This window comes from Pleurodeles waltl, chromosome 3_1 (genome assembly GCF_031143425.1).
Source record: "Pleurodeles waltl isolate 20211129_DDA chromosome 3_1, aPleWal1.hap1.20221129, whole genome shotgun sequence".
NCBI lineage: Eukaryota > Metazoa > Chordata > Amphibia > Caudata > Salamandridae > Pleurodeles > Pleurodeles waltl.
The window spans coordinates 867,351,979-867,379,616 of record NC_090440.1 but is presented as its reverse complement, the minus strand read 5'-3'; the positions used below and the strand labels follow the sequence as shown (position 1 = coordinate 867,379,616).

Below are 27,638 nucleotides of genomic sequence, written 5' to 3'. Positions count from 1 at the left end.
GATGTCAGTTTCTTTTAATAACTTTCCACGCCCAAGCGCAGAGCCGCTAAGAACACTGAGATTGGTGCGCCAGAGCTAAGGTCCTGAAAGGGGGAATCCCTGCCCCTAGAAATCAGTTTGCAAGCGGGGAGGATGGGTGGGTGGTAAGGAATCTGCAACTAGAATATACTTCTACCAGATATTTTGTTACCGAAGGTAAATAACTTTATCTGATAGAGACTTCTAGTTGCAGATTCCTTAGCTTAGAATAGAGTAGATACCCAAGCAATGCCATCGTCTGTGGTGGGCTGCAAACCAAGATCATACTAGGAAGTCATGCAGGATCCAACAACCAAAATAGCCATCCAGACGGACCGGACTGTCCAGGCAGTAGTACTTAGCAAACGCGTGCAGGGATGCCCACAAAGCTGCCTGGAAGATATCCAGGACAGGAACTCCACGTGCTAACGCAGTGGAAGCAGTAGTTGCTCTGGTGGACTGAGCATGCAAGCCTTCAGGAGGTTGCTTTTTGGCTAAAGCGTAGCACATTTTGATGCAAAGAAGGACCCATTGAGAGATGGTACGCTTTTGCACCGTCTTCCCTTTTTTCGCACCCACGTACCCAACGAAGAGTTGATCGCCCACCCGGAAATCTTTAGTATGATTGAAGTATAACGTCAATGCTCTTTTTGGGTCCAAACAGTGGAGTCTCTCCTCCTCATGGGAAGGATGTGGGGGTGCGCAGAAAGTAGGAAGAGTGATGGACTGGCCTACATGAAAGGGTGTAACCACCTTGGGAAGGATGGAAGCCCCGGTGCGCAACACGACTTTGTCAGGGTGCACAGACAAGTATGGAGGTTTTGAGGAAACGGCCTGAAGCTCACTCACCCTGCGAGCAGAGGTGATAGCGACTAGAAAGACAGTTTTGAAGTTGAGGAACCGCCAGGGACAAATATGCATTGGCTCAAAGGGGGTACACGTCAAATGACTAGGTACAAGATTAAGGTCCCACTGAGGCATGATAAATGGAGTGGGAGGAAATAAATGGGTGAGCCCTTTGAGGAATCTACTCACAATAGGAGATTTAAAGAGTGAGGGCTGATCAGGTAGCCTAAGAAAGGCTGAATTGGCAGATAAATACCCTTTAAGGGTGCCCAAAGCAGAGCCCTGCTGGGCCAAAGAAAGAATGCTTTCTGTGCTCTTTCTCCCTGATCTGGTACCCCCTGACTTACTGTTTTCTCCCTAGCGCTTCGATGCTATGGCCTGAATGCGCTCTATAAGGAAAATGTCACTTACCCAGTGTACATCTGTTCGTGGCATGAGACGCTGCAGATTCACATGATGTGCATACCCCGCCATCTAGTGTTGGGCTCGGAGTGTTACAAGTTGTTTTTCTTCGAAGAAGTCTTTTCGAGTCACGAGATCGAGGGTCTCCTCCCATTTCAGCTCCATTGCGCATGGGCGTCGACTCCATTTTAGATTGTTTTCCCCGCAGAGGGTGAGGTAGGAGTTGTGTATATAGTAATAGTGCCCATGCAATGGAGTGAGTATGTATGTACATAATGTATCTAAAGTGATATATATATATATATATATAAACAAATTTACAAATGTACAAGTTTATTTTCATCAACTTATAACGGCTACAGGCTCCCGGGGAGGTGGGAGGGCGCATGTGAATCTGCAGCGTCTCATGCCACGAACAGATGTACACGGGGTAAGTGACATTTTCCGTTCGATGGCATGTGTAGCTGCAGATACACATGCTGTGCATAGACTAGTAAGCAGTTATCGCCCCAAAAGCGGTGGTTTAGCCTGTAGGAGTTGAAGTTGTTTGAAACAATGTTCGTAGTACTGCCTGTCCTACTGTGGCTTGTTGTGTTGTTAACACATCCACACAGTAATGTTTAGTGAATGTATGAGTCGTAGACCATGTGGCTGCCTTACCGATTTCTGTCATTGGTATATTTCCTAGAAAGGCTATGGTGGCGCCTTTCTTTCTACTGGCGTGCGCCTTTGGCGTAATAGGCAGTTCTCTTTTTGCTTTAACATTACAGGTTTAACTACACTTAACTATCCATCTGGCAATGCCCTGTTTGGATATTGGATTCCCTGCATGAGGTTTTTGAAAAGCTACAAACAATTGTTTTGTTTTGCGAAATTGTTTGGTTCTATCAATGTAACACATTAGTGCTCTTTTTATGTCTAATGTATGTAATGCTCTTTCAGCTACAGAGTCTGGTTGTGGAAAGAATACTGGGAGTTCCACTGTTTGATTTAAGTGGAATGGTGATATAACTTTTGGCAAAAATGTGGGGTTTGTGCGTAGAACTACTTTATGTTTGTGTATTTGTATAAAGGGTTCTTGTATGGTAAAGGCTTGTATTTCACTTACTCTCCTAAGAGATGTAATAGCTATTAGAAAGGCTACTTTCCATGTTAAGTATTGCATCTCACAAGAGTGCATGGGTTCAAATGGTGGACCCATGAGTCGTGTTAATACAATATTGAGGTTCCACGAAGGAACTGGTGGTATTCTTGGGGGAATTATCCTTTTTAGCCCCTCCATAAATGCTTTTATGACTGGGATTCTAAACAACGAGGTTGAATGTGTACTTCGCAGATAGGCAGAAACTGCAGTGAGATGTATTTTGATAGATGATAAAGCTAACTTAGACTTTTGCAAGTGTAGTAAGTAGCTTACAATGTTTGTTGTGGACGCGTGTAATGGTTGAATTTGATTATTATGACAGTAATAAACAAATCGTTTCTATTTATTTGCGTAGCAATGCCTTGTAGTAGGTTTCCTAGCCTGTTTGATGACCTCCATACATTCTTGGGTAAGGTCTAGGTGTCCAAATTCTAAGACTTCAGGAGCCAGATTGCTAGATTGAGTGATGCTGGATCCGGGTGTCTGATCTGTTGTCTGTGTTGAGTTAACAGATCTGGTCTTTTTGGTAGCTTGATATGAGGCACTACTGACAGATCTAGTAGTGTTGTATACCAAGGTTGGCGTGCCCAAGTTGGTGCTACTAGTATTAGTTTGAGTTTGTTTTGACTCAATTTGTTTACTAGATATGGAAGAAGCAGGAGAGGGGGGAAAAGCGTAAGCAAATATCCCTGACCAATTTATCCATAACGCATTGCCCTTGGATTGAGGGTGTAGGTACCTGGATGCGAAGTTTTGGCATTTTGCGTTTTCTTTTGTTGCGAATAGGTCTATTTGCGGTGTTCCCCAGTTTTGGAAGTAGGTTTGTAGTATCTGGGGATGAATTTCCCATTTGTGGATCTGTTGGTGATCTCGACTGAGATTGCCCGCTAACTGGTTCTGAAGTCCTGGTATGTATTGCGCTATTAGGCGAATGTAATTGTGAATCGCACAATGCCAAATCTTTTGTGCTAAGAGGCACAACTGTGGTGAGTGTGTCCCTCCCTGCTTGTTTAGGTAATACATTGTCATGTTGTCTGTTTTGACAAGAATGTGTTTGTGGGCTATTAGTGGTTGAAATGCTTTCAACGCTAGAAACATTGCTAGTAGTTTTAACTGATTTATATGAAGTTGTTTCTGTTGAGTGTCCCATTGTCCCTGGATGCTGTGCTGGTTGAGGTGTGCTCCCCACCCTACCATGGAAGCATCTGTTGTGATCACGTATTGAGGCACTGGGTCTTGGAAAGGCCGCTCTTGGTTTAAATTGATAGGATTCCAACATTGTAGCGCATTGTGTGTTTGGCAGTCTATTAACACTAGATCCTGAAGTTGACCCTGTGCTTGTGTCCATTGTGTCGCTAGGCACTGTTGTAATGGTCGCATGTATAATCTTGCGTTTGGGACAATGGCTATGCATGAAGACATCATGCCTAGAAGTTTCATCACTAATTTCACTTGATATTGTTGGTTTGGGTGAATGCCTTGAATGACGTTTTGGAATGCTTGTACCCTTTGTGGACTTGGAGTGGCAATCCCTTTTTTGTGTTGAATGTTGCTCCTAAGTATTGTTGTATTTGACACGGTTGTAAGTGTGATTTCAGGTAGATTAGTGAGAACCCTAGTTTGTGAAGGGTTTCTATGACGTATTTTGTGTGTTGAAGACACTGTTTTTGAATGTTGGTTTTTATTAACCAATCGTCTAGGTACGGGAATACGTGTATGTGCTGTCTTCTGAAATGTGCTGCTACTACTGCAAGGCATTTTGTAAATACCCTTGGTGCTGTTGTTATCCCGAATGGTAACACTTTGAATTGGTAATGTACTCCTTGGATTACAAACCTTAAGTATTTCCTGTGTGAAGGATGTATGGAAGTACGCATCCTTGAGATCTAATGCTGACATGTAGTCTTGTTGTTTGAGCAAGGGGATTACGTCTTGAAGTGTCACCATGTGAAAGTGATCTGATTTGATGTAAAGATTTAGTGTTCTGAGATCTAAGATGGGTCTCAGAGTTTTGTCCTTTTTGGGTATTAGAAAATACAGGGAATAAACACCTGTTCCTTTTTGATGGTTGGCTACCAGTTCTATTGCGTCTTTTTGTAACAACGCTTGGACTTCTAGTTGTAATAGATCCAAGTGCTGTTTGGACATGTTGTGTGTTCTTGGAGGCATATTTGGTGGTAATTGTAGGAATTCTATGCAATAACCATGTTGGATAATGGCTAGGACCCACGAGTCTGTTGTTATTTCCTCCCAATGTTGGTAATAATCTGTGATTCTCCCCCCCACTGGTGTTGTGTTGGGGATTTATGACACTGAAGTCTCTGTTTAGTTAGAGGTGTTTTTGGGCTTTGGAACTTTCCTCTAGTTTTAGGGAACTGTCCACCTATGTATTGTCCTCTAAAGCCTCCTCTTTGATACTGGCCCTGGTATGTGGGTCTGGTTTGTGAGGTTGAGGGTTCTGTGCTTTGGGCCCGAAACCCCCTCTAAATTGTGTCTTCCTAAATGTGCCTCTGCTCTGTGGGGAGTAGAGTGCGCCCATGGCCTTGGCCATATCAGTGTCCTGCTTCAGCTTCTCTATAGTTGTGTCCACCTCCGGCCCAAACAACTGCTGTCCATTAAAAGGCATATTAAGCACAGCCTGTTGGATCTCTGGCTTAAACCCGGAGGTGCGTAGCCATGCGTGTCTCCGAATAGTGACCGCTGTATTCACAGTTCTTGCGGCTGTTTCCGCTGCGTCCATTGCCGATCGTATCGGATTGTTCGAGATACTTTGGCCCTCTTCCACCACTTGTTGTGCACGCTTTTGGAACTCCTTGGGCAGATATTCTATAAAGTGCTGCATTTCATCCCAATGAGCTCTGTCATATCTTGACAATAAAGCTTGGGAATTGGCAATGCGCCATTGATTGTCTGCTTGTGCTGCAACTCTTTTCCCCGCTGCATCAAACTTGCGACTTTCTATGTCGGGTGGTGGTGCATCTCCAGAGGTGTTTGAATTAGCCCTTTTACATGCTGCGCCTACTACTACTGAGTCAGGTGTCAGTTGTTGTATGATGTACACAGGGTCTGTAGGGGGAGGCTTGTACTTTTTCTCCACCCTAGGTGTGATGGCTCTGCCTTTGACGGGCTCTTGAAATACTTGTTTCGCGTGTTTCAACATCCCTGCTAACATTAGAAGACTTTGGTACTGACTGTGTGTCAACGACAAAGTATTAAATAAAAAGTCATCCTCAATGGGTTCAGCGTGCAGTGTCACATTGTGAAAAGCCGCTGCCCTGGACACCACTTGCGTGTAGGCAGTGCTGTCTTCAGGTGGTGATGGTCTTGCTGGGTAGCAGTCTGGACTATTGTCTGATACTGGAGCATCATATAGATCCCAAGCATCTGGGTCATCCTGGCTCATCCCTGTGTGCGTTGGAGATGGCATCATAGGGGGGGTTGCAATTGGTGACAGTTGCGGTGAGTGGTGTGGTGATGGTTGTGGCTTAAAGCGAGGTGGAGCTACTGCTTTTGCCACTTTTGCTTGTGGCTGTTTTTCTTTGTCTTGGAAAGCAAGCTTCCTTTTCATCCTTATAGGAGGGAGAGTTCTTATTTTCCTTGTTTCCTTTTGAATATCGAGCCTTCTATGTGTATAATCGGGCTCCCCTGCTTCTAGCTCTAGTCCAAATTTATGGCCTTGTAGTTGTGCTGAAAGGCCTTGTTCTTCGAAGTAGGAGCTTGTTTTCGGCTCCGAAGCTGGGTGTTTCGGTACCAAAACTTTTTCTACAGTCTTTTTCGGCTCCGAAGCCACTTTTTTCAGTTTCGGTGTGCCGATCTCAGTGCCGACTTAGCTCGGAGCCGGTATCTCAGTGTAGAGTCTGGTCGGAGCCAGGTTCTCGGTGTCGAGTATACTCTGTGCCGGGATCTCGACCGGAGTCGGACGACTTCGACACGTGTGTGCCCTTTTTCGGTGCTGATGGATGGTCACCGTTTTTACGGGTTAAGCCATGGCCTGCCGGCGGTGGTGTCCCCTGGGTCTTCATAATTTTGGCGTGAGTTTTGGCCGGGGCTGGTTTACTCACGGTTTTCGGCGTCTGCTCCGTTTCGGGCTCGTCCGAGTCAGCAATGGAGAAAGTCTCCTCTTTTTCAACGTCGTGGTGTCCTGACGGCGCCGATGCCATTTGAAGCCTTCTTGCTCTCCGGTCCCGTAGCATTTTCTTCGACCGAAATGCCCGACAGGCCTCGCAGGTATCCTCTTTGTGTTCGGGTGACAAACACAAATTACAGACCAGATGTTGATCTGTGTAAGGATACTTGTTGTGGCATTCGGGGCAGAAGCGGAATGGGGTCCGTTCCATTAGCCTTGAAGATGCACGCGGTCGGGCCGACCAGGCCCCGCCGGGGGATAGAAGCCCCGAAGGGCTACCGGAGCTCTTCTTTTCTTCGGTGTCGATTCTGCTTTAACTAACCCGATACCGAACGCAAAAATTACCGTCAAATTTTCAGAGATTTTAACTAACTTTCCGAACCGAAACACGGAGCGAAGAAGAACACGTTCGAACCCAATGGCGGAAAGAAAACAATCTAAAATGGAGTCGACGCCCATGCGCAATGGAGCCGAAATGGGAGGAGTCCCTCGATCGAAAAGACTTCTTCGAAGAAAAACAACTTGTAACACTCCGAGCCCAACACTAGATGGCGGGATATGCACAGCATGTGTATCTGCAGCTACACATGCCATCGAACATACTACAATACAAGAACCTCGGATAAAGGAGCGGAAAGGGGATCAACAGATTTGCTGGTACACCATACCACAAATTTATTCCAATGACAGGCGTATACCATTGTGGTGGATGGACACCTGGCTGCCAAGATAATATTGCAGACCTCGGGTGTAACGGCAAAAGCCGTCAATTGGCGCTGCTCAATCTCCACGCATGAAGGCGGAAGTTGGACAGCTTCGGGTGGATAAATATCCCCTGTTGCTGCAACAGAAGATCCGCCCGAAGAGGCAGTCTGAGTGGAGGATCGATGGACATGCTCAATAGCTCTGGATACCATACTCTCCATGACCAGTCTGAAGCCACCAAGATGACTTGGGCCCGGTCGTTCCTGATTTTCTTGAGAACTTTGGGCAGAAGAGGGATAGGCGGGAAGGCGTAAAGGAGGCCAGAGTTCCACTTGAGACGAAAAGTGTCTCCGAGCGAGTGCCGCCTTGGAAACTCCAACGCGCAAAATTGCTGACCTTGTGTGTTCACTGCAGAGGAAAACAGATCTAACCAAGGCTCTCCCCATTGCTGAAAGAGACCTTGCGCCACCTCCGGATGGAGCGCCATTCGTGATCGGTTGTGCATCGACAGCGCTGAGTTCGTCCACTTTGGCATTGAGGGAGCCCACCAGATGTTGAACCCTCAGGGTAATGCCCTGATGTTCCAGCCAAGTCCAGAGGCATAGTGCCTCCTGACAAAGGGTCCAGGACCCTACTCCGCCCTATTTGTTGGAGTACCACATGGCGGTAGTATTGTCCGTGAACACCTGCACTACTTCCCCTTTCAGAGAGGGAAGGAATGCTTTCAACGCAAGCCTGATCGCCCGGAGCACCAGCAGATTTATATGGAGCCCCGACTCCGCCGGAGACCAGAGGCCTCTGATCTCCACCTCTCTTTTGTGGCCACCCCAGGCCAGAAGTGACGCATCTGTCACTATAGAGCGATCTGGTTGGGGAAGGGAGAGGGATCTGCTGTGGACCCAATTTGGATTCAAAAGCCGCCACTGCAGGTCTGTTGCAGTTCCCTCCGAGATCTGGACCAGGTCGGAGAGATTCCCCTGATGCTGTGTCCACTGGATGCAGGAGGCCATGCGGCTCAGCATCCTCAGAGTCAGTCTCACCGAAACCCAAGACCGAGGCCGAAAGATCGGAATCATAGCCTGAATGTCTTGGACTCGTTTTTCGGGAGGATAAGCCCGAAACTTCACTGGGTCCATAACTGCTCCGATAAAAGGGAGCGACTGAGAGGGTGTCAGGTGTGACTTTGGCACGTTGATAGTGAACCCTACCGTGTGTGCAGGAGGTTCGCCGTACTCTGAAGGTGGGATAGGACTTTCTGGGGCGAGTCCGCCTTCAACAGCCAGTCGTCGAGGTAGGAGAAGACAAACACCCCTAACCTGCACAGATGGACTGCAACCACCGCCATCACTTTCGTGAACACCCGAGGGACGCTGGTAAGGCTGAAGGGGAGCACGGTAAACTGAAAGTGCTCGTGACTTACCACGAATCATAGGTAACGTCTGCGGGCAGGCAGGATGGGGATGTGGAAATAAGCGTCCTGCAATTCCAACACTACCATCCAGTCTCCTGGGTCCAGGGCAGACAGAACCTGAGCGAGGGTGAGCATTCTGAATTTCTCCTTCTTGAGGAAGTGGTTTAGGTCCAGAAGGTCTAGGATAGGTTGTAAGCCCTTGTCCTTCTTTGGTATCAGAAAGTAGGAGGAATAACAACCACGACCTACTTCTGGCACAGGGACCTTTTCTATAGCTCCCTTGGCCAAGAGAGCTGCGACTTCCTGGCAGAGAAGCTCCAAATGATCCTCTGGAAAGTGACTGAAGGATGGTGGCACGGGTGGTGGAGCAGATTCAAAAGGGAGAGAGTAGCCCTTTCGAACGATCTGCAAAACCCACCTGTCTGTGGTGATTTGCTCCCAGTGGGGCAGGTGATGGAGAATCCTGCCACCAACTTGACGGCAGTGAGGGGACAGACTAAGAGTGTTGGGAGGCTGCAGCGGGTGCAGAGGTGGACTGGACAAACCTCTGGTTCCCTGTCCCATGGCCACGTGGGATTCCACATCCTCTGCCACACATAGGCTGACCAGCGTGCAAGGCACGGTGGCTGTGTGGTTTGTTTCCACAGCAAGTCTTTCTCTTTCATACTACCATGCAGCTTTGCTAGTTGTACGGTAGTATGAAAGAGACTCACAGCGGAAACAGATGAAACTTGATGGGTTTTAAAATAGACATCGTAACATTGCAAAAACCTAACAAGTCGATTTATTTCCACTGTAATTCATTCTTTTTCATACTACTGTACAGCTCCATTCTAAATGTGATGTATTTTTCAGAATGGGGCCGTACTGTAGTATGAAAATGAAAGCACTTCAGTGTTCCCTAGAAGTGTGCGGCACGCCTGGTGAGTTCTGATGGCGCACTAGGGAGCCACGGCACACACTTTGGGAAACACTGAATTAGGCCACTAGGGTTAGAGTTTTGCCCACTTCCCAGCGGAAGTGGTCGTAAGAAGGGTGTAGTCACCCTAAAGGTGGTCAGCCGTTTGGCTACCACCTGGCACTCACTGTAACGCCCCTGAGCTGAGTATTTAGGTGGCACCCCTGAGCCCTAGAACGCAGATTTCAACTACCTAAGAAGACCAGGACAAAGAGTTGCACCGCAGAAGAGGAAACCCACGTGCCTGCACACCTCAAAGAATCCTGCAGAAAAAAAAAAATAACAATTTGGCCAGCCTTCAATAAAATCTTGTCTCCCTTGGACAGCAGACTTGCCCTGCAAGAAGAAAACCCAAAAGCAAACACTCTGCAGCTGCTGGATCCCAAAAACCTGACACCAGAAGTGACCACTGCACCCAACATCCACAACCAAGGTGAAGCCAACCAATTGTGCCAATGCAGATCCTCAGCTGCCCAGAGATCGAGTCCAGTGTGGTCTCACCCATCTTGGACGCTCCCGAGAGACATGCAGCCTCTGCACACAGGCCCCCTTTTCCCACAGGCTTGTGGAGAGAAAATATCTGACAGCTCCAGCAACCACTGCAATCGTGACCCCTGATCCCAGCTGAGTCTGGTCATCGTTGTTAACAATGCCCCTCGGCTCCTAGGAGCTCGAGACCACCCTGGGTTCATCTCTCCTGGACTCCCTTACGATGCCTGCAGCCTCAACATACAGGACCCCTGGACGTGAAAACCCTGTGCCTAAAGACACCCCTGCATCTGTCGCCCCTGAGCACTGGGGAAGAGGGCCAAAGGTGCACCTATATCCCCGAGCACCCCAAGTCTACTACCTACCTGCTTATCGTCAATGACTGGATTCCTAGCTAGAGCCTGCAGCCTGTCTCCATGAGGACCAAACTCCCATAGGAAACCATTGGATACATGATGCCTTACTGCATCACTGCACCCGGTCGCCCAAATGCTGCCCAGTGTGGTTCTGATCAGTGCCCAGTACTTACTTTAACTCCCTGAGATTGGCTCTTTAAGTCATACTACAGTCTACTTACCTGATTACAAAGTTCTTGGGTTTGAAGCATATATCAAAAGAATTATTTTCCTAAACTTGCTTCAGTTTTATTCTTTGAGTGTGTCATTTATTGCCTCTGTGAGTACAACAAATCCTTAGCCTTACCCTCTGATGAGCCTAACTGCTCGACCACACTATCACAAATACAGCATTAGTTCTATCTACTTTTGCCTCTGCAATACCAATTGGTGATCCAGTGGACTCTGCACAGTGTACTTCATTTTAATGCTCTATATAGAGAGCCAGCTTCCTACAGCCAAGGTTCAACAGTCTCGGATGAGGACTTGCACCACCTCCAGATGCAGATGCCATTTGTGATTCGCGAGACATCAGTGACTGACTGTCCGCCATGGAGAGCAGTCTGCCCGCCACGGGTTCCCCAGCCAGGACTCCATCCAAGTTTGTAGGGAAGGGAAAGAGGTCTGTCACTGACCCAGTTGTGGTTCGTCAGCCACTACTGCAGATCTTTTGAAGATCCCTCTGATATCTGGCGCAGATCGGAAAGATTCCCCTGATGCTGTGCCTACTGGGGCATCAAGTCCCCTGGCAGAGCCTGCATATGGCATAAGTCATGCTCTACCAGCAGCCTCAAAGTTAGTCACACCGAAATCCAGGACAGAGGCTGAAACATCGGAATAATAGCATGAATATTCCAGACTTGCCGCTCCCGGGAATAGGTGCAGAACTGTGCTGTCTCCAGAATGGTACTCATGGAAGGGAGCGTCTAATAAGGGACCAGGTTTTACTTCGGCAAGTTCATAGTGAACTCTAGCAAATGCAGAAGATGCGCTATATTCTGGAGGTGGATGACGGCTGCTGAGGTAAGCCCGCCTCAATAGCCAGTTGTCAAGTTAGGGGAAGACTGGAACCCCTGACCTTGCAGAAGTACTACAACCGCCACCATCACTTTTGTGAAAACCCGAGGGTCACTTGTAAGGCCAAAGAGGAGCATATCAAACTGGAAATGCTTGTGGCCTACTGCGAACTGCTGGTAGCACACGTAGGCCAGCAGGGTGGGTGATGTAGGAATATACGTTCTGCAGGGTCAGCATACATCCAGCCTCCAGAATGAAAGGCAGACCAAATCTGAGCAAATGTGAGTGGTCTCAATGTCTCTTCCCTCAGAAAGAAGCTGAGAGCGTGCTTCCTAGTATAGGGCTGAGGGCTCTGTCCATTTTCGGCACCAGAAAGTCTGCTGCTGGTGGGAAGGCTGTGCTGGATGGATGGCATGCTAATGAGGTTTGGAGGCTGTGCAGCCAGGCAGGTGGGGACTGGGCAGCATGCTGGGACTGGCTTCCATATCCTATTTGGACTTCGTGGTCACTCCCTTGAAATGACTGGGCAGGCTGCTAAACTGGGTATGGCTGGTAATGTGGATGCACAAAGTTGCCCCTTCAGCATCTGCAGTATGGGCAGAAGGAATGCTGTTGCGGCTAGGTCGATAAAGAAATCCCAAGGCATCTGGCAAAGACCCTGGCTTTGCTAAATCGCTTAAGTGCCAGGTCGATCTTGTCGCCAAACAAGGAAGGCTACCTTTGGGTACATGAAAGCAATAGTTTGAAAGGACAACCCATCAGTCTTGTTAGGACATGTTCAAATTCCAGGTGGTGCTAGAGGTGGTCTTGGAGGAATCACTGTTTTAAGGCCTATCATCTGAAGGCCTTAGGTTTTCTAAAGAGAGAAATGTTCTTTGTTTTGCATGTAGACTACTACTGCAGCCAAATACAAGCGAATGGAGGTGTATGCCAACCCTGCCTTTTATAGATGTATGAGATAGCAGATAATATCCTGCACAGATGCTTTAAAGGGGCCTACGTGTTTACTCAAACAGTAGTGGACAGACTGTTTCCACTTTGCCACAAGCAAGTGTAAATTTAAATACAGGATCATTATAGATGAATATCACTGACCAGTTCATCAATAGTGAATTGCAGCTGCACTGGGGGTGCAGGTACCTGGAGGGAAGTTTTAGCATTTTACGTGGTGGCAAAATGATCAATTGTGGGAGTGCCCCACTGGTGAAAGTACAGTTGAAGCTCTTGGGGCTTCATCTTCAATTTGTGGACTTGTAAATGTTTCCTGTTCATCAGGTCCACAAGTTGTCAACCTATGGCAGATGTTCCAAATGGAGGTGAATGTAAACCCTATTGGCCCAAAACCAGATGATCTGGTCTAGAGCCAAAAGTTGGGCGAGTGAGTATATACCTGCTTCTGTAAGTAGTCAATCACTGTGATGTCATTTTTTTTATTTTTTTATAAGAGCTGCCGGAAAGAAGCCTCTTTTTTGGCATAGTTACCCCCACGTTTTGCCTGTCAGTGTGTTTTGACTGTGTTTCCTGGGATCCTGCTAACCAGGACCCCAGTGACTCTGCTCTCTCCCTTTAAATTTGGTTGCTTGGGACTTTACTCACCCCACAATTGGCATACTGGTGCCCCTTTTAAGTTCCTGGTATTTGGTACCCAGGGAAACAGGGGCACCAGGGGTTCTGCATGGGCTGCAGCATGTATTAAATGTGTTTGCAGACCTGCCATTTAAACCTGCGTGAAAAGGTGCATGCACCCTTTCACTACAGGCCACTGCACCAGGTCACTGTAAGTCACCCCATGGCAGGCACTCTTAGAACATTGGGCAGGGTGCAAGTACCTGTGTATGAGGACACCCCTACAGGAGCCGAGGTGCTCCTACGAACTCCAGCTCCATTTTCCTGGACTTCTTAAGTGCGGGGAAGCCATTTTACCGATGGACTGGACACAGGTCACTGTGTCTAGCTACATAAGGTTAACTCCGAACCTGTGCATGTTTGATATCACACATGTCAGAATCATACCCCAAAACCGTTGCCAGGATTGGTTGTATGATTCCATGGACTCTAGGGGTTCCTTAGAGGACCCCCCATTACAAGCAGCCCACGCTGTACCTCCGTCCAGACTGGTTTCTGCCCTCCTGCTGTTTGACCAGCTCAAATAGGAGAAGGCAGAACAAAGGATTTCCTGTGGGAGAAGGAGGCAACACCCTACCCCCATCGAAATAGGTGTGACATGGCTTGGGAAGGGTAGCCTCCCCAAGCCACCGGTATTCTTTGTAGTGCACACTTGGTGCTGTCCTTTCATAAATCGGCCTGCACTAGTTCAGGGACCCCCGGTCCTTGCTCTGACGTGAAACTGGACAAAGGAAAGGGGAATGACCACTCCCTTGTCCATCACCACCCCAGGGGTGGTGCCCAGAGCTCCTCCAGGTTGCCACTTGGTTCTGCCATCTTGAATCCAAGGTGGGCAGAGGGTCCCTGGGAGCATCGGAGTGGCTAGGTCAGGTAGGTGATGTCACAGCTCCCTCCTGATAGGTGGTCAACTTTCTAGGTGACCAATCCCCCCTTCTTGGGCTAATTGGGATCTCCCACTTGGGTGGGTCCTTACATTCGACATGCAAGATTCCAGCAGGACTCCTCTGCATCGTTTACTTCACCTTCTGGCCACTGGGACTGCAGCTGGACCCTCCAGGATCCCACAATCTGCAACTTCAGCGATGACTCCGCTCTGCAACATTGTTTCTCTGGCTCCTTCCGACAACTGCAACATTTCCCTGGCTATGCATCCTCCGAGGGCGTGAGTCTTCAGCCTGCACAGGAAGTAAGAAGGAATCTCCCTTGGAGTGGAGGAGTCACTCCCCAGCATCTGCAGGCACCAACTGCAACGACGACCGGCTGCGTGGATGTGCGCTCCTCCAGAACTGCGTGGATCCTGCATCATAGGCGGTGGTCCGGAGTGGTCCCCTTCGTTCTCTCTGCCAGCTGTCCAACCTGGGAGACAGTAAGCCCTTGCCTCTTCTTGCAGGACAATTCCCCTATGCACCACGACTCTTGCAGCTATCAAGGCTTGTTTGTACCTCCTCCAAGGGATCTTCAGGCTCTGCGTAGCCCTAAACTCCAGCACCTCTTACTGCAAAGCACTCTCCTGACTGCTGCTCCAGCGATGTGGGACTCCTCCTCAGGTGTGCCGAGTGTTCCTCATTGCGACTGCTGTGCCTGCTGCCAGTGGGTTGCCTGTGGGGGCTGCCTCCTCTTCTCTACCAGCTGCTCAGGGTCACCCCGGACTCCTCTCCTTGGGTTGAGTCCCCTGGACCTTGCTGGTCTTCCTCAGCCTTGCAAAACTTCTTGTTTGGGTGGGGGGCTGCCTTTCACATTGCACTTTTAGTATATGGTTTGAACCTCCCCTAGGACCTGCACTATTTATCTAAACTTTCGCCAATACTATTGCTATCTATGTTCTTTACTGATTGCTAATGCGTATTAAATAGTGTGTATAATTACCTCTAGTTGGGGGGACTGCCTATTCAGTATGCTAGTATTTGTGTTACTACAATAGGTACCTTTATTTTTGTAACACTGTGATTCCTTCATGTGTGCAAGTGCTGTGTGACTATAGTGGTATTGCGTAGGTTTTGCATGTCTCCAAGATAAGTCTTAGCTGCTCATCCACAGCTACCTCCAGAGAGCCCTGGCTTCCTAGACACTGCCTACACTTCACTATTAGGGGATCCCTGAGCTTCCTACACTCTTCACTTGTGATTACTGTCTTGCTAAGCACTCTTGCAGTGGATGCAAATGTAACCTTGTGTTCAGCACTATCACAATGCAAGAATACATTATGCCCAACAGCTTCATTATCATTCTTACATTAAGAGAGGAGTGTCTGGAAAAGTGGCAGCAGCCTTTAAAAACATTGTCCTCTATTGGTTTAGGTAAGCTTTTTCTCTGTAACAGATTTAGCAGGCCCTAGAAACGGATGGATCAGCCATGACTGTGACTTGGGGTTTGACACCCTGGGTAACAGCGATATCACTGCCTGAGTATGCGCTAGGCATTCGTCTAAGCTGCCGCTCTTATTAGCCAATTTTCGAGCTAATGGATGGCATTCCTAGGTTGATGCGCAGCCATGAGCATTAGATATTTGGTAAATACATTTGGTACAACTTTGAACTGGTAGAGTTGTCCGCTTACCATAAAGAGCATATAGAGGTGATGTACTAAATGTATGGGGATGTGGAAGTATGCTTGCCTGAGCTCGAGGCTCACCGTGCTATCCTCTGTTCAGAGAAGCAGACTCAAGTCCTGCAAGGTGGTCATGCGGAAGTGCTTTGTAGGATTTATCTGTACTGCAGCCTGCGGTATTGTATAGGCCATAGAGATTTGTCTGTTTTAGGGATCAGGAATTAAAGGGATTACACTCCTCAGCCCCTTCTGATGAGGGGGCACCAGCGCTATATCACCTTTGGAAAGAAGTAATTGTACAGTCATTGATGGGCACAACTTATCATATGGCAATGCGGTGCTATGTTCGGTGGTGTGAGGATCCAGGTAGTACCTATGCTGTACAATCAAAAACACCCATTTGTTGGAGGTTATTTCGTCTCACAGTGCAAGGAATAACCTCAACCTTCTAACAGGTGCTGCATGATACCTGGTGGGGGGGGGAGTCAGCGGAAGAGGAGATGCCCTTGCTGAAGCCACCTCTAAATTTGCCTCTGGCATAGCAGCTGGCATCTACTTCTGCCAAAAGACTGCATCTCTGTGTCTTTTGAAATGATTCCTGTTGCGAACAGTCATATGTTTAAGAAGGAATCACTGACCTGGAACCTCCTCTTGTCTGCTGATTATGGCAGACAGACCTAAATGCTTGGGACAGGAATCACAGTTTGCGTCCTCTCATGTTCTCAAGCACTGAGTTGCATTGAGCACTGAAGAGAGGCTGCTCATCAAAGGAAACACTGAAGAGGTGTTGCTGTACCTCTGGCCTACTTGTCAAAAGTCCTCACTATCCATGGCTTCTCAGCAGGATGCAGGTGTTCATCTCCCTGGAAGCGGTGTCAGCAGACTACAGGGTGCGCATAATGTTCTCATTGGAGATTACTTTTCCTCCCATGACAAACTCCTAACCCTGGTTTGTGGTAAGCTTCAGGAAAGTGCTTTACCAATACCACCATCTCCTAAGGGCAATAGCAGTTTTATGTGGAAGGAGGTCCAACCGAACTGGCAATCCTCCACTGAGTGCGCTCCACCCCAAACACACGCATCCCAGAAGCACTGATTATCTTGCTTGCCTTCCCTGGAGGATCATAGCCTAATCCCCAAACACAAGCTCCCTTTCTGGAGGTGTTCACCACCAGAGCCGCTGTAAACCAGGTCGTCTGGGAACACCTTGTATTTCTTTTCGACCAGAAGGGTGACAACTCTAACTTTGACCAGGATCTTGAAGTTGTCTGTGCTACACTTGACCATGGGCAGATACTGTGTTGAGAGTTCTGAACATATACCCATCTTGTGTGATGTTACCCCGTCTTCTATTTGACTGAATGGTGGAGGTTTTTTTGGGGGGTGGGGGGAGGGGGAATGGAACTTCTTTGGGGCAAGTCAACGTGGTAAGAGAACTAAGATAGTGTATGAGACTGGTGAGTGTTTGTGGTGTGGGAGGCCTAGTGGTATGAGGCTGTCGTGGCGAACTAATTGCCTTGTACCCAACCTTCCTAGGGATCAGAAAGAGCTAGAGCTCCTCTGATATCTGTTCCTCTAATATGAGATTCCTCTTCTTGGGTATATGAGGCATTTGGGGTTTGTCCTGCAGGGGTGGCGACATTTAGATTTTCCATGTGGATGAAAATCTTACCATGCCTGAAATAAGGTTCATCACGAAGCTCAAAGATGTAAGAGGCCTCGCTCAAGTCTGATCTCGTTACCAAGGAGATTTAAGATCTCACCTCAGGGTGGGTTATGGAGTCAGCTTGAAAGCACATTTCTTTTCAGAGGGTGACTTTTGGCATGTTGGGGTAGATGCAGCATAAATGGGTACAGATGCTCAGTGTCCTTTGCTGGAGGCTTTCCTGGACCCAAGAGGGTACAGAGGTCTCTGAGCCTGGAGCTTAACTCAATAGTCTGTTCTTTTTCTGGAACGCCTCGGGACACGATGACAGAATCCCTCATAAGTAGAGTTTTTCCATGCCTTGAAGACCTTTCTTTAGGCTGAACCCCAGAGCTGACTTTTGAGTGAGTGTGGTGGAATGGAGGCCTCAGAAGTGTTCTTTTTGTCTTGGGGCTGTGCTTTGGTACAAAGGGAGTTCTTCCTCTTCTGCCTCCAAACAGTAGACCTCTAGTCTTCCTGCACCAGCTAAACACAAGGGTCATGGATGAGTTTTGACAATGCATCTTTTAATAGTCAGTGTAGCGTTCGAATCTGTAGTAAATGGTCTTCTCAGCACTTGAAGACCTTGCATGCCGAGCAGGTCAATTCCTTGTGCTCCAGAGGCAACCACATATTTCAGACCCTGATGTTGGTCAGAACTAAGGAAATATGGATTTGCATTTAAAGAGAAACTGGAAGGGTGTCTTCTCCATAATGCTCTCCCAAAACAGTCATTCTCAATATGACTGGATCGAAAAGGATGCTTAGACACAGCTCCAAGTTGAATCCAACGTGGCCACTAATCCAAAGTCAGTTCTTTCATAGCTATAAGTGGAATCCTCCATGAATGGCTCCAAAGGTATCAGAAAAGACGAGGTTGATCCTTGGAGCTGGCAATGGAACATCTAAACCAGATGGTGGTGGGGGGACTATCTGAGGTGTAGTCTTTGTACTGGTGCATTGTGGGTTGGGGGTCGTCACAAGGTATCTTCTGACTCAACACTGCGTCTTGCAAACATCCACATTCAACACCAGATTGAAGGAGTATCCAGAACACGTGTATCTACAGCAACACATGCTATTAAAACTGTTATGGAATAACCTGCATTGGGTTACATGACTAATAAGCTCATTGAGGAGAAAGAAACATATCTGTCAAGAAATGTGAAAGAGCAGGCGGGCACTGCTTCAACAAAGCCAAACAGAGGATGTTTGTGCCAACAATAATTATGTTAATTTTTTATGTAAAAGACCCTTATCAACTGCAAATATGTATATGCTTGCAAGCACAAAAGAAGGACAGAGATGTCTATCCTATAAAACTATTTAAAAAAAGTGGATTAATTTGTATTCACCCTCATGCTACTCTTAAAAAACACAATACTACATGAAAATGCATCTGTAAGCAATTCCTAAATATGCTGGGACAAAAACACTAAAGTGTGCTTGAGTGCTTTTATGTAATAAAATCATTCATTTATACTTTCCAAAACTAGTGCACGAAGAATAATTCAATGAGTCACACGTGTCTATTTCAAGGGTTAGGTAAGGTCAGTAACTGTAGCGTGAAAGATCCTTTCCGCATCTTTGTCTCTAATTTACTACTAAAATGTAAAACTGGAGACTGCCATCATACTAGTACTCTGTGAAGCAGATTTGTATTGTTCACATTGTGAAGGTATGTAAATCTCACACAGCTGAATTTCTAAAAATGACAAGTTCCCAGAATATTGGCATTCCATTATCATACGTCCCAAACTAACATTAAAATACATACATGCAGCCACAGACCGAGAGCACGCACCTGAGTCTACATCCAGCTTGTGGTATGGCGAAGCAAACCTCAGATAGGTGGTCTTGGTGTTGTATTTTAGAGTTCTAGTACGTCTCATGACATATGCAAAAGAGAGCTTCTGGTGATCGCTCACACTCTTCAGCTGAAAGTACTTTGTAGTGAAGAAGAGAAGTGTGTTCAGGAGGACAATGGGAGAATATGCACCTAGCTGTTTGCATTCCCACAAGTGCTCCTCTTCAATCCTTGAAAACATAAAACCTATTGGTGTAAGAAAGAAAGACGTTAAAAAAAATAAAAAAATAAAAACCTTAAAAAAAAAAATATATATATATATATATGATCGTAGCTCCAGGTAATTTCATTAACAAAACTAACTAGATGGATTGTGTAGGAAGCTGGCTCTGTATATACTATGTCAAAACGAGTTCAGAGGTTCCCCAGAGGCTTAACAGAGGCTAAAGTGGATAATACTAATGCTCTCTTTTGTGGTAGTGTGGTAGAGCAGTTAGGCTTATCAGAGGGTACTGCAAAGCACAAGTAGGCACCAAACACTCTCAGTGGCACTGGGGTGGGCGGGTGCTGGGTGCAAACACAATGATTCTCTATGAGGGCACACCGGGGGTCACTCAGGCTGCAGGGGAGGTCCAGGGGGGGTGTCCTGGGCACACCACCAGTTGGGCAGGGAGGAGGGGCCGCCTGCTGAACGTGGCTGCACCGAGAGTTGGTTTCTCCAAGGCCTGGGGACTGCCGGTGCAGTGGGTCCTTTGGCGTCAGATGATATCGTCCGCAACTGTCGTTGTTAGAGGGGTCCTCGGGATTCCCTCTGCAGGAGTCGTCGGGGTGGGGTGGTGAGGTCAACCCAGGGTGTGCACTTGCTCAGAATCGCCTGGGGATCCTCTCTAGCAGGTTGGACCACCTAGACTCGGGCTGTGGGCATTGGGTGCAGAGTGGTTAGGACTCACGCATTTGGGGTGAGGGTAGAGTCCTTAGTCATTGGTTTCTTCTTGGACAGGGCCGCTGTTCACAGGGGTTCTTGGTCCTTTTGGATGCAGGGCAGTCCTCTTGAGCTTATCAGAGTTCGCTGGTCCTGCTAGATGCGTCGCTGTTCTTTTGCAGGTTCTTTGAAGCAGGAGACAGGCCGGTAGAGCTGGGAACAAATCATCTGTCGTCTTTCTTCTTCTCTGCTGGGGGTTTCAGCTAAGCAGTCCTTCATATCAGGTCGCTGGGAATCTGACCACTTGGGTTCAGGGAGGCCCTTTAATCCTTGATTTAGGAGTGTTGTAGGGGTCAGAGGGCAGTAGCCAATGACTACTGTCCATGAGGGTGGCTACACCCTCCTTGGGCCCACTCCCTTTGGAGAGACCAGAAGCCAGACGTCTTCAGAGCTGCTTCAGTAGCTGGTTCTGGCACAGCCCTGTAAGGTCAAGTACAGGAGCTGACTGTAGGAAACTGGCCCTTGTTGCAGTTAAATCCCCCCATAAACACACACACACACTCACACACACACACACACACACACACAAACACACACACAAACACACACCTTTTGCCAGATATTGATGCCAACTTTGATTGAAAGTGTGCTGAGATCCTGCTAACCAGGCCCCAGCACCAGTGTTCTTTCCCTAAACTGTACCTTTGTCTCCACAATTGACAAAGCCCTGGCACACAGATAAGTCCCATGTAAATGGTGCCCCTGGTACCAAGGGCCCTGTTGCCAGGTAAGGTCTCTAAGGGCTGCAGAACATCTTATGCCACCCTGGGAACACCCTCCCTCAGAGTGCCATGCCCACCTCACTGCCTGTGGCATAGGTAAGTCACCCCTCCAGCAGGCCCCCAGCCCTAAGGAAGGGTGCACAATACCACAGGTGAAGGCATCAGAGCATGAGCACTATGCCCCTACAGTGTCTAAGCAAAACCTTAGACATTGTAAGTGCAGGGTAGCTATAAGAGTATATGGTCTGGGAGTTTGTCAAACACGAACTCCACAGTTCCATAATGGCTACACTGAAATCTGGGAAGTTTTGGTAGCAAACTTCTCAGCACAATAAATGCACACTGATGCCAGTGTGGGATTTATTGCACCCAGAGGGCATCTTAGAGATGCCCCTGAATACCAGTCCGACTCCTAGTGCTAGGCTGACCAGTTTCTGCCAGCTTGCCACAACCAGACGAGTTTCTTTCCACATGGGGAGAGTGCCTTTGTCACTCTGTGGCCAGGAACAAAGCCTGTACTGGGTGGAGGTGCTTCCCACCTCCCCCTGCAGGAACTGTGACACCTGGCGGTGAGCCTCAAAGGCTCATGCCTTTAGTTACAGCACCCTAGGGCATCACAGCTAGTGGAGATGCCCACCCCTCCGGCCACTGCACCCACTTTTGGCAGCAAAGCTGGAGGAGATAATGTGGAAAACAAGGAGGAGTCACCCACCAGTCAGGACAGCCCCAAAGGTGTCCTGAGCTGAGGTGACCCCTGCCTTTAGAAATCCTTCATCCCCAATAGGAATAGGGATGTGCCCCCCTCCCCTGAGGGAGGAGGCACAAAGAGGGTGTGTAGCCACCCTCCAGGACAGTAGCCATTGGCTACTGCCCCCCAGACCTAAACACACCCCTAAATTTAGTATTTTGGGGCGACCCAGAACCCAGGTAAGTAATCGTTAGTTTCTCAGGTAAGTAAAGCACTAACACAGTCAGTCTCCTGGGCACAGGCAGCCCACCGTTGGGGGTTCAAGGCAACCCCAAAGCCACAGCACCAGCAACACAGGGCCGGTCAGGTGCTGAGGTCAAAGGAGGGCCAAAAACACATAGCCGCCTATGGAGAACAGGGGTGCTCCGGATCCAGTCTGCTAGCAGGTAAGTACATGCATCCTCGGGGAGCAGATCAGGGGGGGTTTGTAGAGCACTGGAGGGACACACACAAAACACACCCTCAGTGGCACAAGGACCACCAGGTGCAGTATGCAAAGTAGGCATCAGGTTTGCTAATGAAAGCGATGGAGTGACCCGGAGGTCACTCTGGCGATGCAGGCAGGCCACAGGGGGGCTTCTCGGACCAGCCACCAACTGGGCTAGGGTGAGGGCTGCCTGCTGGTCACTCCTGCACTGGTAGGTGGTTCCTCTCGGTCATGGGGGCTGCAGGTGCAGTGCTTGGTCCAGGTGTTGGGATCCTTTGTTATTAGGCACTCGCGGTCAGGGGGAGCCTCTGGATCCTCTCTGCAGGCGTCGCTGTGGAGGTGCAGGGGGGGTCGACTCAGGATGTAAACGTCGTTGGGAGTCACCTGGGAGTCCTCTCTGCGGTGTTTATTTTCCTGAACTCTAGCCAGGGGTGTCGGGTGCAGAGTGTGAAGAATCACGCTTCAGGCAAGAAGTTGGAGTCCCTTTAAAGTTGCTTTCTTTGCTGTTGTTTCAGGACAGAGCCGCTACCCTCAGGAGGTTCTGGGTCCTTCAGGTGCAAGTCAGTCCTCTGAGTCCTTAGAGGTCGCTGGTCCTGCTGGATGCATCGCTGTGCAGGTTCTTTGAGTCTAGAGACAGGCTGGTAGGGCAGGGGCCAAGTCAGTTGTTGTCTCCATCGTCTCAGCAGGGCTTTCAGGTCAGCAGTCCTCCTTTCTTCAGGTTGCAGGAATCTGATTTCCTGGGTTCAAGGTCGCCCCTAAATACTGAATTTAGGGATGTGTTTAGGTCTGGGGGGCAGACGGTGGCTACACCCTATTTGTGCCTCCTCCCTGAGGGGAGGGGTGGGCACACCCCTATTCCTATTGGGGGAATCCTCCAAAACCAGGATGGAGGATTTTTTAAGGCAGGGGTCCCCTCAGCTCAGGACACCTAAGGGGCTCCTTGTTTTTCTCATTATCTCCTCTGGACTTGCCGCCAAAAGTGGGGGCTGTGTCCAGAGGGGCAGACATCTCCACTAGCCGGAGTGCCCTGGGGCATTGTAAAACAAAGCCTGAGCCTTTGAGGCTTACTGTTAGGTGTTACAGTTCCTGCAGGGGGGAGGTGTGAAGCACCTCCACCCAGTGCAGGCTTTGTTTCTGGCCTCAGAGAGCACGAAGGCTCTCACCCCATGGGGTCAGAAACTTGCCTCAGTGGGAGGCTGGTACAGGCCAGTCAGTCCTGCATTGAAGGATTGGGTAAAAAAACAGGGGGCATCTGTAAGATGCCCTCTGTGTGCATTTTGTAATAAATCCAGCACTGGCATCAGTGTGGGGTTATTATTCTGAGAAGTTTGATACCAAACGTCCCAGTATTCAGTGTAGCCATTATGGAGCTGTGGAGTTCGTTTTGACAAACTCCCAGACCATATACTTAATATGGCCACACTGTACTTACAATGTCTAAGAATAGACTTAGACACTGTAGGGACATATTGCTCATGCAGCTATACCCTCACCTGTGGTATTGTGCACCCTGCCTTAGGGCTGTAAGGCCTGCTAGAAGGGTGACTTTACTATGCCACAGGTAGTATTTTGTGTGCATGGCATCCTGAGGGGGATGCCATGTCGACTTTGCCCTTTTCTCCCCACCAACACACACAATCTGCAATGGCAGTGTGCATGTGTTAGGTGGGGGTCCCTTACGGTGGTACAACACATGCTGCAGCCCTTAGTGACCTTTCCTGGTCACTGGGCCCCTGGTACCTTTTACAAGGGACTTATCTGTGTGCCAGGGGTGTGCCAATTGCGGAAACAATGGTACATTTTTAGTGAAAGAACACTGGTGCTGGGGCCTGGTTAGCAGGGTCCCAAGCACACTTCTTAGTCAAGTCAGCATCAATATCAGGCAAAAAGTGGGGAGTAACTGCAACAGGGAGCCACTTTCCTACAGATGCCACATAGGGTGTTAGTCCAAAAGGCAGCTTCAAAGGAGAAGCTCTCTTTGAAGAGCAAATGGTGAACACACTTGGACGGTGATGCTCTACTGTGTAGGTAGACAAGCTGGCAATGGGGACAGAGAGGGAAAACAGTTGTCAAACTGGTTTTCCCATGGTCGTGTAGCCCTCAGGTAGCCACAGCTCTAGGGTGGGCTACCAGGCACCACACACCAAGAGAGGTTCAGCCATCTTGGGAGTGGGCAGATTTGAGCATTCTGGGATAACCAGATGCCACAATTCACAGGAAGTAGTCATCAGGTTATGGGGGAATCCACGTAACTATTGGCTAGTGACCGTGACCTTCCCTAGGGCACTTTCTTGGCAAAGAAGAGGCAGACTAGTGACAATTAAGATTCATGAAAACCTCACTCAAACAAAAATCACTGAAACACACTGACAATGTTGTACATGCACTGTTTAGTCAGTTTATGAAGCCATTCCTTACCATTAGGCAATACAGTGGGTTTCCAATTTTTTAGTAGTTTTGTGAGTTCCATCATAAATCTTGAGTAAGGCTCTGTGAAGATGTTGTCCAGTCTGCCATTCTCAAATAGGTACTGAAAAGTAAAAAAATTGAAAATCATAATGGAACTATATTGGACCACTTTTTTATGGACTGGGTAATAAAAGAATAATACTTAGCTGCAACTACAGCACTCCAGTGTTATCTGATAGATTCACTTACTCTGAAATACTTCTGTAAGGAACAAAATGGCCAGCAAAATATAATCAATACTTTAAAAGAACAAGTTACTTACCTGTAGGAAGTTGGCTCTGTATGTGCTATTTCAAAGTAAGGAATAGCATGCACAGAGTCCAAGGGTTCCCCTTAGAGGTAAAATAGTGGTAAAAATAGATAATACTAATGCTCTATTTTGTGGTAGTGTGGTCGAGCAGTAGGCTTATCCAAGGAGTAGTGTTAAGCATTTGTTGTACATACACAAGACAATAAATGAGGTACACACACTCAGAGACAAATCCAGCCAATAGGTTTTTATATAGAAAAATATCTTTTCTTAGTTTATTTTAAGAACCACAGGTTCAAATTCTACATGTAATATCTCATTCGAAAGGTATTGCAGGTAAGTACTTTAGGAACTTCAAATCATCAAAATTGCATGTATACTTTTCAAGTTATTGACAAATAGCTGTTTTAAAAGTGGACACTTAGTGCAATTTTCACAGTTCCTGGGGGAGGTAAGTTTTTGTTAGTTTTACCAGGTAAGTAGGACACTTACAGGGTTCAGTTCTTGGTCCAAGGTAGCCCACCGTTGGGGGTTCAGAGCAACCCCAAAGTCACCACACCAGCAGCTCAGGGCCGGTCAGGTGCAGAGTTCAAAGTGGTGCCCAAAACACATAGGCTAGAATGGAGAGAAGGGGGTGCCCCGGTTCCGGTCTGCTTGCAGGTAAGTACCCGCGTCTTCGGAGGGCAGACCAGGGGGGTTTTGTAGGGCACCGGGGGGGACACAAGTCCACACAGAAATTTCACCCTCAGCGGCGCGGGGGCGGCCGGGTGCAGTGTAGACACAAGCGTCGGGTTTTCAATGTTAGTCTATGAGAGATCTCGGGATCTCTTCAGCGCTGCAGGCAGGCAAGGGGGGGATTCCTCGGGGAAACCTCCACTTGGGCGAGGGAGAGGGACTCCTGGGGGTCACTCCTCCAGTGAAAGTCCGGTCCTTCAGGTCCTGGGGGCTGCGGGTGCAGGGTCTCTCCCAGGCGTCGGGACTTTAGGTTCAAAGAGTCGCGGTCAGGGGAAGCCTCGGGATTCCCTCTGCAGGCGGCGCTGTGGGGGCTCAGGGGGGACAGGTTTTGGTACTCACAGTATCAGAGTAGTCCTGGGGTCCCTCCTGAGGTGTTGGATCGCCACCAGCCGAGTCGGGGTCGCCGGGTGCAGTGTTGCAAGTCTCACGCTTCTTGCGGGGAGCTTGCAGGGTTCTTTGGAGCTGCTGGAAACAAAGTTGCAGCTTTTCTTGGAGCAGGTCCGCTGTCCTCGGGAGTTTCTTGTCTTTTCGAAGCAGGGGCAGTCCTCAGAGGATGTCGAGGTCGCTGGTCCCTTTGGAAGGCGTCGCTGGAGCAGGATCTTTGGAAGGCAGGAGACAGGCCGGTGAGTTTCTGGAGCCAAGGCAGTTGTCGTCTTCTGGTCTTCCGCTGCAGGGGTTTCAGCTAGGCAGTCCTTCTTCTTGTAGTTGCAGGAATCTAATTTTCTAGGGTTCAGGGTAGCCCTTAAATACTAAATTTAAGGGCGTGTTTAGGTCTGGGGGGTTAGTAGCCAATGGCTACTAGCCCTGAGGGTGGGTACACCCTCTTTGTGCCTCCTCCCAAGGGGAGGGGGTCACAATCCTAACCCTATTGGGGGAATCCTCCATCTGCAAGATGGAGGATTTCTAAAAGTTAGAGTCACCTCAGCTCAGGACACCTTAGGGGCTGTCCTGACTGGCCAGTGACTCCTCCTTGTTATTCTCATTATTTTCTCCGGCCTTGCCGCCAAAAGTGGGGCCTGGCCGGAGGGGGCGGGCAACTCCACTAGCTGGAGTGTCCTGCTGGGTTGGCACAAAGGAGGTGAGCCTTTGAGGCTCACCGCCAGGTGTGACAATTCCTGCCTGGGAGAGGTGTTAGCATCTCCACCCAGTGCAGGCTTTGTTACTGGCCTCAGAGTGACAAAGGCACTCTCCCCATGGGGCCAGCAACATGTCTCGGTTTGTGGCAGGCTGCTAGAACTAGTCAGCCTACACAGATAGTCGGTTAAGTTTCAGGGGGCACCTCTAAGGTGCCCTCTGTGGTGTATTTTACAATAAAATGTACACTGGCATCAGTGTGCATTTATTGTGCTGAAAAGTTTGATACCAAACTTCCCAGTTTTCAGTGTAGCCATTATGGTGCTGTGGAGTTCGTGTTTGACAGACTCCCAGACCATATACTCTTATGGCTACCCTGCACTTACAATGTCTAAGGTTTTGTTTAGACACTGTAGGGGTACCATGCTCATGCATTGGTACCCTCACCTATGGTATAGTGCACCCTGCCTTAGGGCTGTAAGGCCTGCTAGAGGGGTGTCTTACCTATACTGCATAGGCAGTGAGAGGCTGGCATGGCACCCTGAGGGGAGTGCCATGTCGACTTACTCGTTTTGTCCTCACTAGCACACACAAGCTGGTAAGCAGTGTGTCTGTGCTGAGTGAGAGGTCTCCAGGGTGGCATAAGACATGCTGCAGCCCTTAGAGACCTTCCTTGGCATCAGGGCCCTTGGTACTAGAAGTACCAGTTACAAGGGACTTATCTGGATGCCAGGGTCTGCCAATTGTGGATACAAAAGTACAGGTTAGGGAAAGAACACTGGTGCTGGGGCCTGGTTAGCAGGCCTCAGCACACTTTCAATTGTAAACATAGCATCAGCAAAGGCAAAAAGTCAGGGGGCAACCATGCCAAGGAGGCATTTCCTTACACAACCCCCCCCCAAACGAAAGAGGATGAGACTAACCTTTCCCAAGAGAGTCTTCATTTTCTAAGTGGAAGAACCTGGAAAGGCCATCTGCATTGGCATGGGCAGTCCCAGGTCTGTGTTCCACTATAAAGTCCATTCCCTGTAGGGAGATGGACCACCTCAACAGTTT

The 27,638-nt window shown here is 48.5% G+C and overlaps 1 protein-coding gene across 12 annotated transcripts in view; it reads right to left on the bottom strand.

The window, feature by feature from the left end:
• The window catches only part of ZMYM4 (zinc finger MYM-type containing 4), a 1,242,519-nt gene that overhangs the window by 109,749 nt on the left and 1,105,132 nt on the right, over positions 1–27,638 (bottom strand). For all 12 annotated transcript variants that reach the window (XM_069223800.1, XM_069223806.1, XM_069223798.1 and 9 more), the window contains 2 exons: positions 24,473–24,584; positions 19,173–19,421 (listed from right to left, as the gene is read on the bottom strand). In XM_069223800.1, the coding sequence (XP_069079901.1) occupies positions 19,173–19,421; positions 24,473–24,584 (361 nt within the window). The remainder of the gene's footprint in view (positions 1–19,172; positions 19,422–24,472; positions 24,585–27,638) is intronic.